Source organism: Engraulis encrasicolus, chromosome 2 (genome assembly GCF_034702125.1).
Source record: "Engraulis encrasicolus isolate BLACKSEA-1 chromosome 2, IST_EnEncr_1.0, whole genome shotgun sequence".
Lineage (NCBI taxonomy): Eukaryota > Metazoa > Chordata > Actinopteri > Clupeiformes > Engraulidae > Engraulis > Engraulis encrasicolus.
The window spans coordinates 10,490,215-10,506,819 of record NC_085858.1 but is presented as its reverse complement, the minus strand read 5'-3'; the positions used below and the strand labels follow the sequence as shown (position 1 = coordinate 10,506,819).

Genomic DNA, 16,605 nt, shown 5'->3' with positions numbered 1-16,605 from the left:
TTGAAAGTGGTTAGGCACCACGACTACCCAGAGAGCCTTGGTAAGACACCATATAAGTTACAAGCAACTTAACCCATTAGGACCCATGCAGGTTTTCATCTGGTCTGGTTCATTTCCAAGCACCATCTTTCATTCCTTATATTCAAGTCAAGTCAAGTAGGTTTTATTGTCAATTTCTTTACATGCACTGGTCATACAAAGAATTTGAAATTACATTTCTTGCTTTCCCATGCAGACATAGACTAATATAGGTAAGGACATAGACAGTATAGACATAGACAGTACTTATACATGGACATAAGACAGTATGGACATAGACAGTGCTCATACAGACATTTAAAGTGCAAGACTGGACAACAGAAGACTTGTAGAGAACATACATTAGGAGGAGGTAATTGTTGTGCTTTTCCTAAAAGTCCTTTATAGCGTTCTGACATAGTAATAGTAGCATTTTGAAGAAAAATAAATATTAAAATAGGTCTATCAAGTACACCAGCAGCAGTGTGTGTGTGTGTGTGTGTGTGTGTGTGTGTGTGTGTGTGTGTGTGTGTGTGTGTGTGTGTGTGTGTGTGTGTGTGTGCGTGTGCGTGTGCGTGTGCGTGTGTTTAGTGCAGGTAGAAGGTGCGGTGTGCGTCTGTGTGTGTGTCTCTGTGTGTCTGTGTCTGTGTTTATGTGTGTGTGTGTGTCAGTGTGTGTGTGTGTGTGTGAGTTGTGTGTCAGTGTGTGTATGTTTGGGTTTAGTGCAGAAAGTGCAGTGTGCTTGTGTGTGTGTGTGTGTGTGTGTGTGTGTGTGTGTGTGTGTGTGTGTGTGTGTGTGTGTGTGCGCATGTTTTGAGTTAGTGCAGGTTGAAAGTTCAGTCACAAATATAGTAGTGCAGGTGGAATGTTCAGTCGCAGATATGGTGGTGGGAATGAGGGTGGGGGGGAGTTGTCAGTGGCCTTGCTGGCTAGAGGCTGACAGTGGAGGGAGAGTGGGTTGAGTGTTCAGTATCTTGATTGTTTGGTGCATTGAGCTGCTTGCCAGCCCGGTGGTACAGGAACGGAGGCGCCTGTACCTCTTTCCAGAGGGCAGGAGGCTGAACAGTTTGTGTGCAGGGTGGCTTGTGTCTTTGATGATCATCAGTGCTTTCCGGGGATATTTCCGGGATATTGTTTCATGTCCCACAAGGTAGAGCATATAGCAGGGGTATGGGGAACCTTTTTCATTCGAGGGGCCACTTCAAATTCTTCCAAGGGTCCTCCAAGGGCCGTACTATGAATACAAACCAGAATTTCCCCTCCACTTTAGGCCTATATAGAAGGCAGCCACCTTTAAAACAGACCCACCTTCTCTAGGTCCCCTGAATAACTTAATTTTATTGCAAATGTAATTTTCAAGATTCCTCTAAAATATGTCATATTTCATGTGACGCTGCATTAAAATTGTATCGGCAGTAAGTGGCCCTCGAGACATAGATTCCTCGCCTCTGCATATAGCATAGCCTGTGGGAAGAAAGATGTTGTGAATAAGCAGCACAGGTTCCATCCATTGTCTTGAAGATATGTAAGGCAGGCCCAAATGGGTGAGGTGTGGTGCCTATAGTAGATGACTGCATGTTGATGTGGCATTGTACAGTACATAATGGCTCATCAGGATTACAGCCATCAACCTCAAATGGCGGCCATGAGGGAGCATTTCTCGGGTCGTTGATAGAGGGCAGCGATGGTGAGTAAATGTCAGACACCCCAAAGTCACAAATGCAGACTGGAAAACACTAACTATGGCAGTGCAATAGTAACAGTGCTGAGCCTCACCAGAGAGGTTCTATTCTACTCTGTATGTAAACCGGCTGTGGCCTCACCTCAACAATCTCCTTTCTGTTTCCCTATTCTGGCCTATTACTGTGGTGCTATGCCATGTGTCCATATCACCATGCCATGTACCCTACTGCACTATTTTTATTAAAAGCAGGTTTTGTAGCGTGTGGCTTTAATGAGGCTGATATTGTCAGGATCCTAAAACATCTAAATCCACGTAGTAAAGAAATCAGTAGAACTGGAGAAGTCTCCCAGCCTCAGCCGAAGAGAGTAGACGCCTTTGAAGCTTCAAAAAAAAAAAAAAAAAAAAGCTGTGCAGTTGCCTCAACTAAGCTCCTTTGATGTAGATGACCTGAATGGAGGAGAATCTTCACAGATATATCCCCTAAAGAACCATTCCTCTTAACACCCCCTGAAAACCAAGGGCCTTAGTTTACATATGAATGGGCCTGCTATGAGATACATTGGACTGACCTGCTTCAGATAAAAGGTGGAAATGGCTTGTATATAGGTGTGTGTGTGTGTGTGTGTGTGTGTGTGTGTGTGTGTGTGTGTGTGTGTGTGTGTGTGTGTGTGTGTGTGTGTGTGTGTGTGTGTGTGTGTGTGTGTGTGTGTGTGTGTGTGTGCGCGTGCGTGTAGCCAGGCTGCGCCCTCCTAGTGACGCAACACCTTCGGCGATCGAATCTCGATTGCAAGTCTATGATAATCAGGCAAGCGTGCATGCGTGTGTTGTTTGACAAACAACACTAGTGCATCTTCCTCTGAGTTTATGGACTTGTTTTTCTACATATTTATTTGAATGTCCAATGTTTTTTTGTCTTCCTGTATGCTTTATATTGGTTGTTACATCTTGATGGTGATGGAAACAAATAAATGCATTCTAGAATTTAGACCCTGCCCTGCTTCTCAACAGGGGCTCTATACCCCCAGGTGGTCTTGGGGAGTCCTAGGGGGGTGGTGCATAGTTGCATGGGAGGTAGTCTATTTCATTTTTTTTTTAGAACTAATCGTGCGTTCCTTAGTGATAGGAACTTTTCAATATGCCTCTAGGAGTCAGCTACTTCCCACCTCAAGGCTCTCCAGCCAGAAGGTCGAACAAACTACAAACATGGACGACCAAAATACCTGCTCACCTGTCAAAGAGGCACTAAACAAAGAGGGTATAATTTTTTAGAACTAATCGTGTGTTCCTTAGTGATAGGAACTTTTCAATATGCCTCTAGGAGTCAGCTACTTCCCACCTCAAGGCTCTCCAGCCAGAAGGTCGAACAAACTACAAACATGGACGACCAAAATACCTGCTCACCTGTCAAAGATGCCCTCTAAACAAAGAGGTGTAAATTACACATATAGGCACTTCTCATTTCCCCGCATATAATGAAAGAGGCAATGCCCACAAAACTACACGCTAGAAAAGTTCATGAGCTGATTTGCCACCATTAATCTATCCTATTCAACTCTATATGTACACAGAATGAATAACTGCAGAGAAATGTGCCACATAAACTATTCCTATCACTGTCCATTGCCATTGCTTTCTTGTTGTCACACTTTTCGATGGGATGATGTCCGGGTACATAGATGTGGCTCCAGCTTACATTCCTCTTGAACAGCCGTTCCAATGCGTTTCAGCAAGTAGGAGGTTAGAAACAGCCCAGCTCCCACTACTGTGGAATGCGCCATGAATTATAGGAGCCATAAGGGGGATGTTGGCAGGCTTATGATGAGGTCAAGGGGCGCTGGAGATTTATGATGAGGTCAAGGGGTCGCTTATTAAACAAAGGTTGTTAACGATTGCCTTTGTCTATCACAGACTGTTCAGAATGCTCACTTGCTGTGCACAGCAGAGGCAGCAGCGAGAAGTTGGCAGTCTTTCAGCCGAGTCTCGGGCCTACTCTGCCTTTCACACTGAGCACGTCAGCATGCACGGTCAGTCCTGCTCAAAATCCCCCCCAGAAGAAGTGCAAGAAGCTTGTTGATGAATACAAAAACGTTTGCAGACCGTCATTGCTGTCTCATGGTGCATTCCCCAGGGTTGGGAGATGGGATGTTTCTGACCTCCTACTTGCTGAAATGCATTGGAACGCCTGTTGAAGTGGAATGTTCAAGTCGCGAGCTGGGGCAAAAGCGAAGCAAACCGACTTCGCCCCATTGACTATCGTGATGTCATCACAGCAATGGCAGCGCACAGTGTTACGAATAGTTTATGTTGCACATCACCATTCTATGGACAAATAAAGTTGATTCGGACAGGTTAACGGTTGCAAAACAGCCTGTTAACTTTTCTAAGGTGTAGTTATATTGACATTGCGTCTTTCAAAGATGAAATGCAGCTAAATGAAAATAACGCATGCTGTTGTTTACATTACTGACATCTTTGAGAAGTGGATATGTAATTTTTGTCCCTCCATGTTTGTAGTTTGTTTGACTTGCTGGTTGGAACGCGTTCAAGTGGGAGGTAGCTGCCTTCTTGTTGCCTACTAGGAAGCTCCTACCTCTGGGGAATGCAGCATAAGCTGTGTAACCAAATATTAAGGAGGGGTGCCAATATTTCCGCACATGCCCTTTTTCTTGTTTTTCTGTTAGTGACAAAATCCATGTATAAATATTTTCTTTATTCTTAATATCTTCGGACCTCTGATTAAAAGATCCAGGTGGTAAAAGTTGTACATTTATTTCTGGATATATTGCACATTTTGCGGCGCCAATTCAATAGGCTCATTTGACTTCGCACAACAACTCTCGCAGGATCAAAGCGATTGCAGATGAACCTTGCAACACCTGCAGTTGCTTATGCATGATAGCCGTATTCGACTTACTGTTACTGTCGATTAACGGTGACAAAGTACGTCAGCGAGAAATTGTCGTCACAATGTGGATGATATGAAACACTGCATTTAAAGTCAACCACAAACGTGCACGAGACGATGAGCTCGCACCAGTTTGATCTATTAGCACCACGTTTGAGAGGTGGGGGCAGGTGGGGAGGAGGAGCTGAAGTGGGGTGCAGTGCGAATGTGTGTAGGTGTGGGACAAGGGACATGAGTGAACTGTTGGCCAAACAGTTCAGGGGTGCGTCCCCGCGGAGGCGGTATGCAGACGAGCATCAATGGGGATAAGCAACTGGAGTTGCCAGTCGCATTGATCCCACGATAGTTAGACATCATGTCACATTGTTGTCGCAACATGACTGAAATTTGTTAAGTTGGACAAGAAATCTAACCATCATGCAACATTTTCATCCAGAATGCATTGCTGTCTGCATGCGCATGCAAACGTTGACGGTAAATCGATCGCACCTGTTGGTGCTCATTGCAAGGGCCTGCATCTATAGCAGCTATTCTGCTAGCCATATATTTGAAATGTTTTTTTTCTTTATCATGACGCTGTTCATCTAACCTCAGAAGATGAGGTGTTAAAGGACCACTTCAGTCAATTTCAATATGCTGTTGTGTTGCTCACGCTACCCTTGACTTGTCAGTACCGGGTATGATGCTATATTTTTCGGCTCATTCCTTTCCGAGATATTAGCTATTCTAATGGGGGCAGCTTTTGTTTACATTTTTAAAAAAATAATATAGGCCTACTCCAAATATTTTCCCAAAAGATACCAACTGTTTGCTAATTGTCTGCTGATGTTGCAAAACCTTTCGGATGTTTTTGGAAATAATGTAAACAAACAACTTCCCCCATTACAATGACCAGGATCTCGGAAAAGGCTGAAGAAGAAAATAAAAACCCTCAGGAACTGACAAGTCCAGGGTAGTGTGAGCAAGTTATCCTTTAAAGCAATCAGAGAGTGCATAGCTTCCTAAATGGTTACTCCTAAATATGACCTTGGGTCTTATTTGAGTCACTGACTGAAATGTTACCTGAGTAAAAGTCTTAAAGTAGCCTACAATAAACTTCTTGTAGGCCTACTTGTATATGCCAAGTAGAAAAATAATGCAATCAAGTAATGTAATGAAAAGCACAAAAGGCAAATGCAGTTTGAAAGACATTTTTTGTATTTTTGGTAAACTTTCAAAAATCCAAAACACTTAAAAAATGTACACACAACCAATTTCAGTCTAAATTTAGACAAGGTTTAGACAGAAAATAAACTTGACTACCTAGGCTACACATGACGACCTACGCCCCGAGGCCCAGGCATCATGTCCTGACTTTGTTGCAGTAGGCTAGGTGGGGTCAAAATGTTATGTTTTTCTCTTTCTTCTCTCTTTTTTTGTAACAAGTACCGGTAACCGAACATTGAAAATGTAGTGGAGTAGCCTAAAAGTAGGCTAAGAAATTTAGTTGGGGAATGTAGTGAAGTAAAAGTGAAAGTCACCCAAAAAATTTATACTTGAGAAAAGTACAAAGTATTCCAAAGTATAGGCCTACTTAAGTACAGTAGTGAAGTATTTTTTTTAACGTCTACTACTTTCTTTCAGGGTTAGAACAGGCTCCGGCATCCATGCCCCAGGCCAGCAGGTAGCCAGCAGGTGGCAGCAGTACACCTCTTACATTAAGTTGCCGACCGCCGTAACCTCCCGAAAGAAGAAGATGTCACTTTATAGGTGAGGCCATACACCTTGTCCAGAGACAAAGCGCTGATGAAGACCAGTGTGGTCTAAAAATGTTGGCTCTTTTAATCATGTTTTAGTCACAAGATAATAAGGCTTTTTAATTCACTTCCTCATTTTCACCTGGAGTTGCCTGGATTATCCCTTTTTGTTGAATTGGACTGACCCCCTTCATCCAAGAGCACCCAACATACTTGAGAAGATACTGCGACTTTTTGAGCTACCAGCCATCTTGTGTTTAAATAGAATATCAGTTCACTTTAAATCAGATTTCAATCCATTCTCTGGAATGCCTAAGGAACACCCAGTATTTTTATTTATTTTTCGTCCGCCAAGACTTGTTAAATTGGCACAGAATGTTCGATGGGAGTGGAATTTGTTCAATTGCCATTTGGAATATGGGGGTAGATGGTCATGAAAATATTCTTACCTCCTAAAGCTAAATGGGGTCCCAGCAGAAATCTTTGAAGTACTGTAACTGGTCACTTAAGTACACATGAAGTATTGTAACTTACTAGTCACATAAACCCAGACAGGCGTTTGTCGTAAAATTTTAATTTTTCATTTTTAGAATTTCTGTTTCCATGAAAACAACATCAGTCAGTGATAAAAACAACAACAGAACAACTTTCCTTTTTTTGCGTTCATGGGTATGAAAAGATTTGCAACAGTGAAGAAATACAACAGCATCTAAAGTTCAAAAAAATCTTTTTTTTCTTTCTTGCTTTTTTTTTCTTCAAAATCTGTTGTTTCATTCATGGACAACTCACAATCATTCCTGATCTTCTATATATATTTATATATATATATATACTTTTGTAAGAAATCTGTCTCTTGAAGATGGAATTGCTGAAAGAAGGAGAAGATGGAAAGACTATTGTTTTGTCTTCCACTCAAACGTCCAATCATGTCCAGGCGTTCATACCCTGCCACAGTGTCTCTGTCCCACAGATTTGCTTCCATTCTCGGGCCTCTTGATTCGTCCTTCAGTCAACCAGTCAGAGTCTCTTATTTCCAACCAGTCTGTCTGTGACCATAATGATGGTCGCTGGTCATTTTATTTTTTTACAGTGGTCCTGTTCATATCCCATTCCGGGGTCGAATCATTGCTCAGTTGGCTGGCAGTCAGTGTGTCTCTGTTCGTGTGTATGTGTGTGTGTGTGTGTTTGTGTGTGTGTGTGTGCGTCTCCAGAGTTAAAGCGCGAGGGGTAAGGATAGAAGCGCAACAAAACACACCTCATGTCATGTTAGTCTCTCCGAAAGATGAAGGAAAATGAGACACACCTCCAACAGTTGCACTCACAGGAGGCCTATGGCAGGAGCTCCAGTCTTGTTGTGTGTGTGTATGCTTGTGTGTGTGTGTGTTTGTGTGTGTGTGTGTGTGTTAGTGTGTGTGTGTGCGTCTGAGTGTATGTCTTCAAGTCCGCATGTGTGTGTAAGTATGTCTTAAAGTGTGTGTGTGTGTGTGTGTGTGTGTGTGTGTGTGTGTGTGTGTGTGTGTGTGTGTGTGTGTGTGTGTGTGTGTGTGTGTGTGTGTGTGTGTGTGTGTGTGTGTGTGTACAGTATATGTGTGTGTGGGTGCGTGCATGACTCCATATGTATTTGCATGTGTGTGCATGCGAGCACATGTGCATGTCTTCTTCCCCATTGGGACACAGTAGTCGGTGGTCATTGCTAAGGGGTACGTATTAGGAAAGGGGGCAGCAAGGGTGTTGCTAGGGCGACTGCGTGGTGGGGCTGCTGTGGCTGGAGCTGGGGGAGGGGGTGGGTGAGGGGCTGACGCTGCCAGGGGGGGCGCCGCTCGTGCGGCCGGAACCCGACGCTCCGGAACTCTCCAGGCCCTCCGAATTCTCCAGCATCTCCTGGATGAGAGGAGGCATGGAGCCCGGGATCTCCATCTTCAGGGTGATGACACGCTCCGCTCCTGCACACACACCACGGGGAGAGAGAGAGAGAGAGAGAGAGAGAGAGAGAGAGAGAGAGAGAGAAGGAAGAGGGAGGTAGGACAAGAGAGAGATTGTAAAAAAGAGAACCTGTTAACTTGTACTTTCTAAATAAATGTGTGTGCACATACATGCATAATGAGTAGAGTAGAGTATCATTTACTAATACTGAGGGAAATTTGTGTCCAGTAGCAAACATACACAAATACAGAATACACAAGACATTACACACATCCTTGTACATATATTAACCATATTATAGCACACGCTTGCATACATTTAGCCAAAGGCAGATGACAGTATGTGTGTGTGTGTGTATGTGTACCTTTAGCGCTGATGCTGCGCAGGTCTGTGATCTTCATGAGCATCTTGGGGAACATGTGTGGCTTGTGGGGCCGGCGGTTCCTGACGTAGAGCTTCAGGGCCTCCAGCAGCGGCTCCTGCAGGACGTCCACCTTGTCTGACTCCTCCAGGTCCTGACGATCTGCACACACACACATTAGCATTATTATCATTATTATCATTATTGTTATCATTATTATTTGTATTATTTTGTTTGTTTGTTTGTTTTTGTTTTTGTTTTTGTCTTTTTTACTTTATTTATGACAGGATAGTGAAAGTGCAGACAGGAAGCAAGTGGGGAGAGAGAGACGGGGAATGGCCGGCAAAGGACCCGGGCCGGGAATCAAACCCGGGTCAGCTGTGTGGTAGACAAGTGCCCTGCCGTTTGGCCACGGCAGGGCCTTTTTTAAATTATTATAATTTTTGTGTGTGTAGTGTTTCTCAACAGTCCCCCATGGGAGGGGGCATTGGGTAGGGGGGCGTTGAGAAGGATACAGCTGAGAGGGGGTGGTACTTAGTTGCTATTGGAAGGCATTAGTCCATTTTTGTAACGATGAGGGAGTATTGGCAGGCTTATGATGAGGTCAAGTCAAGTCAAGTTTATTGTCAATTTCTTTACATGCACTGGTCATACAAAGAATTTGAAATTGCGTTTCTTGCTCTCCCATGCAGACATAGACTAATCTAGGTAAGGACATAGACAGTATAGACATAGACAGTACTCATACATGGACATAGACAGTATGGACGTAGACATTGCTCATACAGACATTTAAAGTGCAAGACTGGACAACAGAAGACTTGTAGAGAACATACATTAAGAGGAGGTATTTTGTTGTTCTTTTTCCTAAAAGTCCTTTATAGCGTTCTGACATAGTAATAGTAGCATTTGAAGAAATAAATAATTAAAAAAGGTTTTTATTTAAATACACCAGCAGCAGTATGTGTGTGTGTGTGTTTGTATGTGTTTTGTGTTGTGCGTGTGTGTGTGTGTGTGTGTGTGTGTGTGTGTGTGTGTGTGTGTGTGTGTGTGTGTGTGTGTGTGTGTGTGTGTTTAGTGCAGGTAGAAAGTGCGGTGTGCGTCTGTGTGTGTGTTCGTGTGTATGTGTGTGTGAGTTGTGTGTCAGTGTGTGTATGTTTGGGTTTAGTGCAGAAAGTGCAGTGTGCTTGTGTGTGTGTGTGTGTGTGTGTGTGTGTGTGTGTGTGTGTGTGTGTGTGTGTGTGTGTGTGTGCATGTGTATGTTTTGAGTTAGTGCAGGTTGAAAGTTCAGTCACAGATGTAGTAGTGCAGGTGGAGTGTTCAGTCGCAGATATGGTGGTGGGGATGAGGGGGGGGAGCGTTGTCAGTGGCCTGGCTGGCTAGAGGCTGACAGTGAAGGGAGAGTGGGTTGAGTGTTCAGTATCTTGATTGCTTGATGCATCGTGCTGCTTGTAAGCCTGGTGGTACGGGAACGGAGGCGCCTGTACCTCTTTCCAGAGGGCAGGAGGCTGAACAGTTTGTGTGCAGGGTGGCTTGTGTCTTTGATGATCATCAGTGCTTTTCGGGTGAGGCGTGCGGTGTAAATGTCCTGCAGGGAGGGGAGTGGTACTCCAATGATCTTCTTCGCTGTGTTCACAACACGCTGGAGTGTCTTCCTGTTTTTCTCCGTGCAGCTTCCTCCCCACACTGTGATGCAGCTGGACACGACGCTCTCTATGGTTCCTCTGTAGAATGTTGTCATGATGGAGGGTGTAGCACTTGCCTTCTTTAGTTTGCGCAAGAAGTAGAGACGCTGATGGGCCTTCTTCGCCAGTGATGTAGTGTTGGTGGTCCAAGAGAGGTCGTCGCTGATGTGCACTCCAAGGAACTTGGTGCTGCTCACTCTCTCCACAGCATCACCGTCGATGGTCAGTGGTGGCAGTTGTTTTTGGACCCTCTGAAAGTTGACAACAATCTCCTTGGTCTTGTTGACATTCAGCAGGAGGTTGTTGTCTTTGCACCATCTGGCCAGCAGGTCTACTTCTTCTCTGTAGTGGGTCTCATCGCCCTTAGTGATGAGGCCCACCAGTGTTGTATCATCCGCAAACTTCACTAGATGGTTAGTGCTGTGGGTCGTTGTGCAGTCATGTGTCAGCAGCGTGAACAGCAGGGGGCTGAGAACACAACCTTGCGGAGCCCCCGTGCTCAGGGTCAGGGTGCTTGAGGTGTTATTCCCTACCCGTACTGCTTGTGGTCTCTGCATCAGGAAGTCCAGCAGCCAGTTGCAGAGGGAGGTGCTGAAACCTAGTTTGTCCAGTTTTCTGATGAGTTGTTGTGGTATTATGGTATTGAATGCTGAGCTGAAGTCAATGAACAGCATTCTCACATATGAGTCTTTATTGTCCAAGTGGGTGAGGGCTGGATGGAGGGCAGAGCAGATTGCATCCTCCGTGGATCGCTTGGCTCGGTATGCGAACTGGTAGGGGTCCAGGGTGGGGGGTAGGGTGGCTTTGATGTGTGACAGGACTAGCCGTTCGAAGCACTTCATGATTATGGGCGTCAGTGCTACAGGACGGTAGTCATTGAAGCATGATGGTGATGATTTCTTCGGCACGGGTATGATGGTAGCAGCTTTGAAAAGTGATGGGATGACTGCTTGCTCCAGAGAGATGTTAAAGATGTCTGTGAAGACATCCTTCAGCTCTTCTGCACAATCCTTCAACACTCGGCCAGGTATGTTGTCTGGGCCAGCTGCTTTGCGTGGGTTGATGGTGGCCAGTGTCCTCTTCACACTGGCAGAGGACAGGTACAGGGGTTGATCATGGGGGGGAGGGGGAGTTTTCTGTGGATGAGTGTCATTTTGTGCTTCAAAACGGGCAAAGAAACTGTTCAGGTCGTTTAGCAGAGAGGTGTTGTTGTCACAGCTTCGTGGTGCGGGCTTATAGTCCGTGATGGCCTGTATGCCCTGCCACAGGCTCTGTGCATCTCTGCTGTCTTTGAAGTGTGTTGTTATTTTGTCCGAGTATTCCTTTTTTGCTTTCCTGATGCCCTGGGACAGGTTTGCTCTTGCTGCTTTTAGGCCAGCTACGTCTCCTGCTCTGAAGGCTTTGTCTCTGGCCCTCAGCAGTCTGTGAACGTCTCCTGTGAACCATGGCTTCTGGTTGGCCCTGGTGGTGATGCGTTTTATTTCTGTAACATCATCAATGCATTTTGTGATGTAGGAGGTCACGGTGTCTGTGTACTCCTCAATGTCAATGTGGTTGCTGTGGGTGGCAGCTGTTTTGAACATGTCCCAATCTGTGGTTTCAAAGCAGTCTTGTAGTCGTGACACGGCTCCTTCTGGCCATTTTCTCACCTCCTTCAGAGCTGGTTTGGTGAGTTTTACCTTTTGTCTGTAGGCTGGCAGTAGCAGAATCGTTAGGTGGTCTGATAGGCCGATGTGGGGGATGGGCTTTGCCTTGTATGCTCCTTGTTTTGGGGTATAAACAAAGTCCAGGGTGTTTTGTCCTCTTGTTGGAAAGTTAACATGTTGGTGAAATTTTGGAAGAACTGTTTTGATGTTTTGAGATTTCCGTGGTTGAAATCTCCCATGACCACTGTGAAGGCATCTGGGTGTGCATCTTGTTGTTCACTGATTCCCCGATGCAGCTCGTTCAGTGCCTCGCTTCTGGCGCTGGTGGTATTGCTAGGAGCGAGGTAAACTGCGACCAGTAGAATGGCGGATATTTCTCTTGGTAGATAGAAGGGTCGGCACTTGATGATCATGAACTCCACTAGTGGAGAGCAGTGTCTCTGTACCACCGTAGCATTTTTGCACCAAGCATCATGTGTGTAAACACATATTCCTCCCCCTCGTTTTTTCTCTGCAAGGGCTCTGTCCGCTCGGGTGGCACGTAAGTTGCTCCAGTTGTAAAGCCGAGTCGGGTATGCCGTCGTTCAGCCATGATTCTGTAAACACGGTCACACAGCAGTTCCTCACAGTTTTGTTCCTCACAGTTTTGTTCGCTGATCTTAGTAGCCGTATGTCATCCATCTTATTGTCCATAGATCTTACGTTTGCCAAGAGAATTGATGGTATTGCTGGACGAGTTGGGTTGGCTGCAAGCCGTGTTTCGACGCCACCTCGTTTGCCTCTCTTCCTAATTCTAGAGCACCTCTTTCGCCGTCTCCATGTAGGCGAAGCAGACGGGTCCGATGTATGCCGCCGTAGTATCCCAAGTTCTTCCAGTGTCTCTATTGGTATATCCAATACATCGCTTGAGTTGTCCATTCTTATCTGCAACAGCTGTTGCCGACTGTACATGCGTTCCGACATAGTTTCCGACGATAGACATTTCGAATGACACATTATAACACAAAATAAACACTGCGAGTTGGGAGAGTAAGGAGTCGCTGCAGCTACGTGCGCCACATCCGGGTACATGATGAGGTCAAGCGGGTGTTTCCTCAAAAAAGGTTGAGAACCACTGCATTAGAGGAAGGAGGAACGGAGGCACTTTACTCTTCTTAGAAAACACTCAGGTTCTCTTTCAGTTTTTGTGGGTGTCAAACATCAAAAGGAAGAGGAGAGGACAGAGGAGACACTCCAGTTAATTTCCCCCCTTCAAGACAATGGATAGAAACCTGTGCTACGCATTCATTTTTCTGTAAAGAAACTTGACCGTTTTAACGGACATACCTCAGTTTTTCTTCTCTCTACTCATTTTGTATTACACTTGCCGTTATTTAGGAACAGGATAGGATATTGGTTGACAGTCCCCTCGTCAACTCTCATTCCAAACCTTCACTATTATGACCACTAGGTGGTGCCTTTGCTCCACAAACACGAGCCTGGGGCATCATGTATAGACTTCCGTAGATTTCCTACCGAGGCTCTTAGGTGAAAATCTGAAAAGTGTGTGTGTGTGCATGCATGTGTGCATGTACAGTATGTTCAGTATAGAGCCTCCCCCTACCCTCTCATACTGTTTGTTGATCATTTCATTGCAAAACTGTTTGCTTGTGTGCAGGGCTCTAAATTAACCCCAGCCAATTGGCCAAATGCTGGTGAAATTTCAGTTTGGCAGGCAGAAAAGACCAAATTACAAGCCCGTTTGGCCCATTAGTGAGTGAGTGTTTGGCTAGTACGATTAACATCTACTAGCCACTTTGGCTGGTGGTGAAAAAAAGTGAATTTAGGGCCCTGCTTGTGTGTTTGTGTGTCTGTGTGTACTGTATGCATGTGTCTGTGTGTTACACTATAATCATGCGTGTTGTCGTACCCCCACACAGCAGGCAGATGGCGCTGAGCAGGCCTGTCTCGGCGTCGTCCATGTCGAGCGGCAGAAGCTGGTTGGCGAAGGCGAAGACCAGGTCCGTGAGCGGCCCGAAGCCGGCGTTGTGCATCTGCGTGCGGTTCAGCGTCAGGCCGTCGGAGAAGGTCATGGTGTCCTGCTCAGGAGTGTACCGCGTGCAGATCCGCAAGATCTAAACAGAAATGCGCGCACACGGACACACACACAGACACTAATATTAGTAATAGCACTAAGAGTAGTGTGTGTGTGTTTGTGTGTGTGTGTGTGTGTGTGTGTGTGTGTGTGTGTGTGTGTGTGTGTGTGTGTGTGTGTGTGTGTGTGTGTGTGTGTGTGTGTGTGTGTGTGTGTGTGCTTGTCTAACCAGTATGTCTAGGCAGGCCGCCTTGAGCAGGGTGATCTGGTTTGCGATGGTGTGTGTGTGTGTGTGTGTGTGTGTGTGTGTGTGTGTGTGTGTGTGTGTGTGTGTGTGTGTGTGTGTGTGTGTGTGTGTGTGTGTGTGTGTGTGTGTGTGTGTGTGTGTGTGTCTCACCAGTATGTCTAGGCAGGCTGCCTTGAGCAGGGTGATCTGGTCTGCGATGGTGAGCGTGGTGAAGCCGGGGAGCTGCTTGGCGAACTCCACCGTCTTGATGATGCACTTGGTGGACAGCTCACTGAACTTGTCCCACAGGTCCACATCCAGGGCCACGCGCCGCTCCGAACTGTTACTCTGGAGACACAAATTACACACACGGGTCAAAGAGGGTTTTGGGGACGGGGGCTCAGATGTCAGGTGGCACAACAAATTAGTAATTGGCAATTGATATACTGCAATGGATAAGCATCTTACATATAGTCCACTAAAAACAAACAAACAAACTAAACTGTTGCTGTTGTTGCACCGCCACGACGTGTGCTACTGCTGAAACATCACTGACCCACAATACACACACGCTCAAACATCAGTCCGTATGCCCTGCTGCTTTAAGCTGTGTGTGTGTGTGTGTGTGTGTGCGTGTGTGTGTGTGTGGTGTGTGTGTGTGTGTGTGTGTGTGTGTGTGTGTGTGTGTGTGTGTGTGTGTGTGTGTGTGTGTGTGTGTGTGTGTGTGAAGCTGACCATGATTCCAGAGTTGATGTGAGGAAAAGATCTGGTGTTCATGACCTGTATGTGTGTGTGTGACTGACCGTGGTGTATTTCCCCAGTTGGCATAGCGATGGGAAGGTCTCCTGGTGTGCTTTCCTGACCCTGGTGATCATGGCCTCTGTCTCAGGGCTCAGGCCCGGCCCCGGGCTGCTCAGCTCCACGCTAGTACACTCAGCCTTCTTCTCCTCCTTCTTCTTCTTGTTACGGTCGTTACGCACCGCTGGAAACGCACCCACACCCACACCCACACAAACACATACAGGTTAGCATACATGACAGTTACTATGACTCACACATGACTCATCACAAATATCCTCGTACGATTGGCTTAACCCTTCTAAGACATGGCCCCCCCTGTTAAAAATAAGCTGTTACCAGAATGCCAATGACCAAGTCGTAATGTATTATTAATCGCCCTGTGCATTGTCATAATGGTGTAGTAGTATGGTAGTAAAGTGTTTTCAGTGACCATTACAGTGTTCCACTTGTGGCGATTGTAACGGAGGCCAACTAGCAGAGTGTGGCGTGGAACGTTAGTAATCCTCCCTCCCGAAGCCTCAATACAGTGCGGTAGTGTTGGGCTGTCGGGCCGGTTGTTTAGCTCAGCGGTATCGAACTGATGCATTGACAAGGTGGTGAGTTTGTGGCCTCGATGGGGACGGACTAAGAGGGAACACCTCCGTAACACTCACAATATCACACACCAACTCTCCAGGAACACAGAGGTAGACAGACTTCTGTATACGGGTCAATGACATTTTTGAAGTAGCGGACGTCCACAGCTAATTCCACCATTGTGGATTAAATGATTTGATTTTGTTTTAGTGGGCTGTTTAAGGAGCATATTCATTGCTTGTACATTATTAACAATTACTAATTAAATCATAGGCAGTAGCTGTGGTTGTACCACCTGACGTCAGCAGCGACAAAAAAAAAGTAATTGATCCGTATGCAAAAATTCTGCAGTTTCTATTTTGTCAGTCAGCGAATGCTTTTGCTTTTGCATGGGTGGCAATACAGTATACTGTATGTACGCATGGGGGCCGCTAGGGGGGGAGAAGTGGTACAGATTCTAAGGGCCCAAGCATTGACAGGGGCCCTTAAGGGAGTCTAAGCACTGAGAGGGGCCCTTAATGGGGCCCAAAATTGTAATCTTTCATTGGGCCCAACATTTCTGGCAGCGCCCCTGTATGTACGCGTGACCAAGGTGTTCCCGCACCGTTCGCCCCCCTCGGGGCCACGAATCTGCCACCTCGTCAACGCATCGGGTTCGGCAATGGGAGGCACACAGCACGAGACCGTTGAGCTAAAGGGCCGGTCCGATAGCCCAACGCTACTGCACTGTATTGAGGGTTTGGGAGGGAGGTTTACTAACGTTCCACGCCACACTCTGCTAGTTGGCCTCCGTAACATACTTGTACTGTGCATTTAGTCACATGCACTAGGCCTGTAGGAACGGACAGCAGGTGTTGAAAGAGCTAAAGCGCTAGCCTGCATCTGGAAAGCCTGATCAGGAAAGACGGACACAGTGAAAGATCCAAACGTTAAGGTTCGCTCAGGGAGAGCGACCAAATGAAGTTCATGT

At 46.0% G+C, this 16,605-nt stretch overlaps 1 protein-coding gene across 2 annotated transcripts in view; it reads right to left on the bottom strand.

Annotated features, from left to right (window-relative positions):
- Positions 1-6,908: 6,908 nt before the first annotated feature.
- The window catches only part of LOC134467904 (retinoic acid receptor alpha-A-like), a 153,832-nt gene continuing 144,135 nt past the window's right edge, over positions 6,909-16,605 (bottom strand). For both annotated transcript variants that reach the window (XM_063221899.1, XM_063221910.1), the window contains 5 exons: positions 15,062-15,240; positions 14,430-14,606; positions 13,868-14,072; positions 8,631-8,789; positions 6,909-8,286 (listed from right to left, as the gene is read on the bottom strand). In XM_063221899.1, the coding sequence (XP_063077969.1) occupies positions 8,078-8,286; positions 8,631-8,789; positions 13,868-14,072; positions 14,430-14,606; positions 15,062-15,240 (929 nt within the window). In that variant the 3' untranslated portion in view covers positions 6,909-8,077. The remainder of the gene's footprint in view (positions 8,287-8,630; positions 8,790-13,867; positions 14,073-14,429; positions 14,607-15,061; positions 15,241-16,605) is intronic.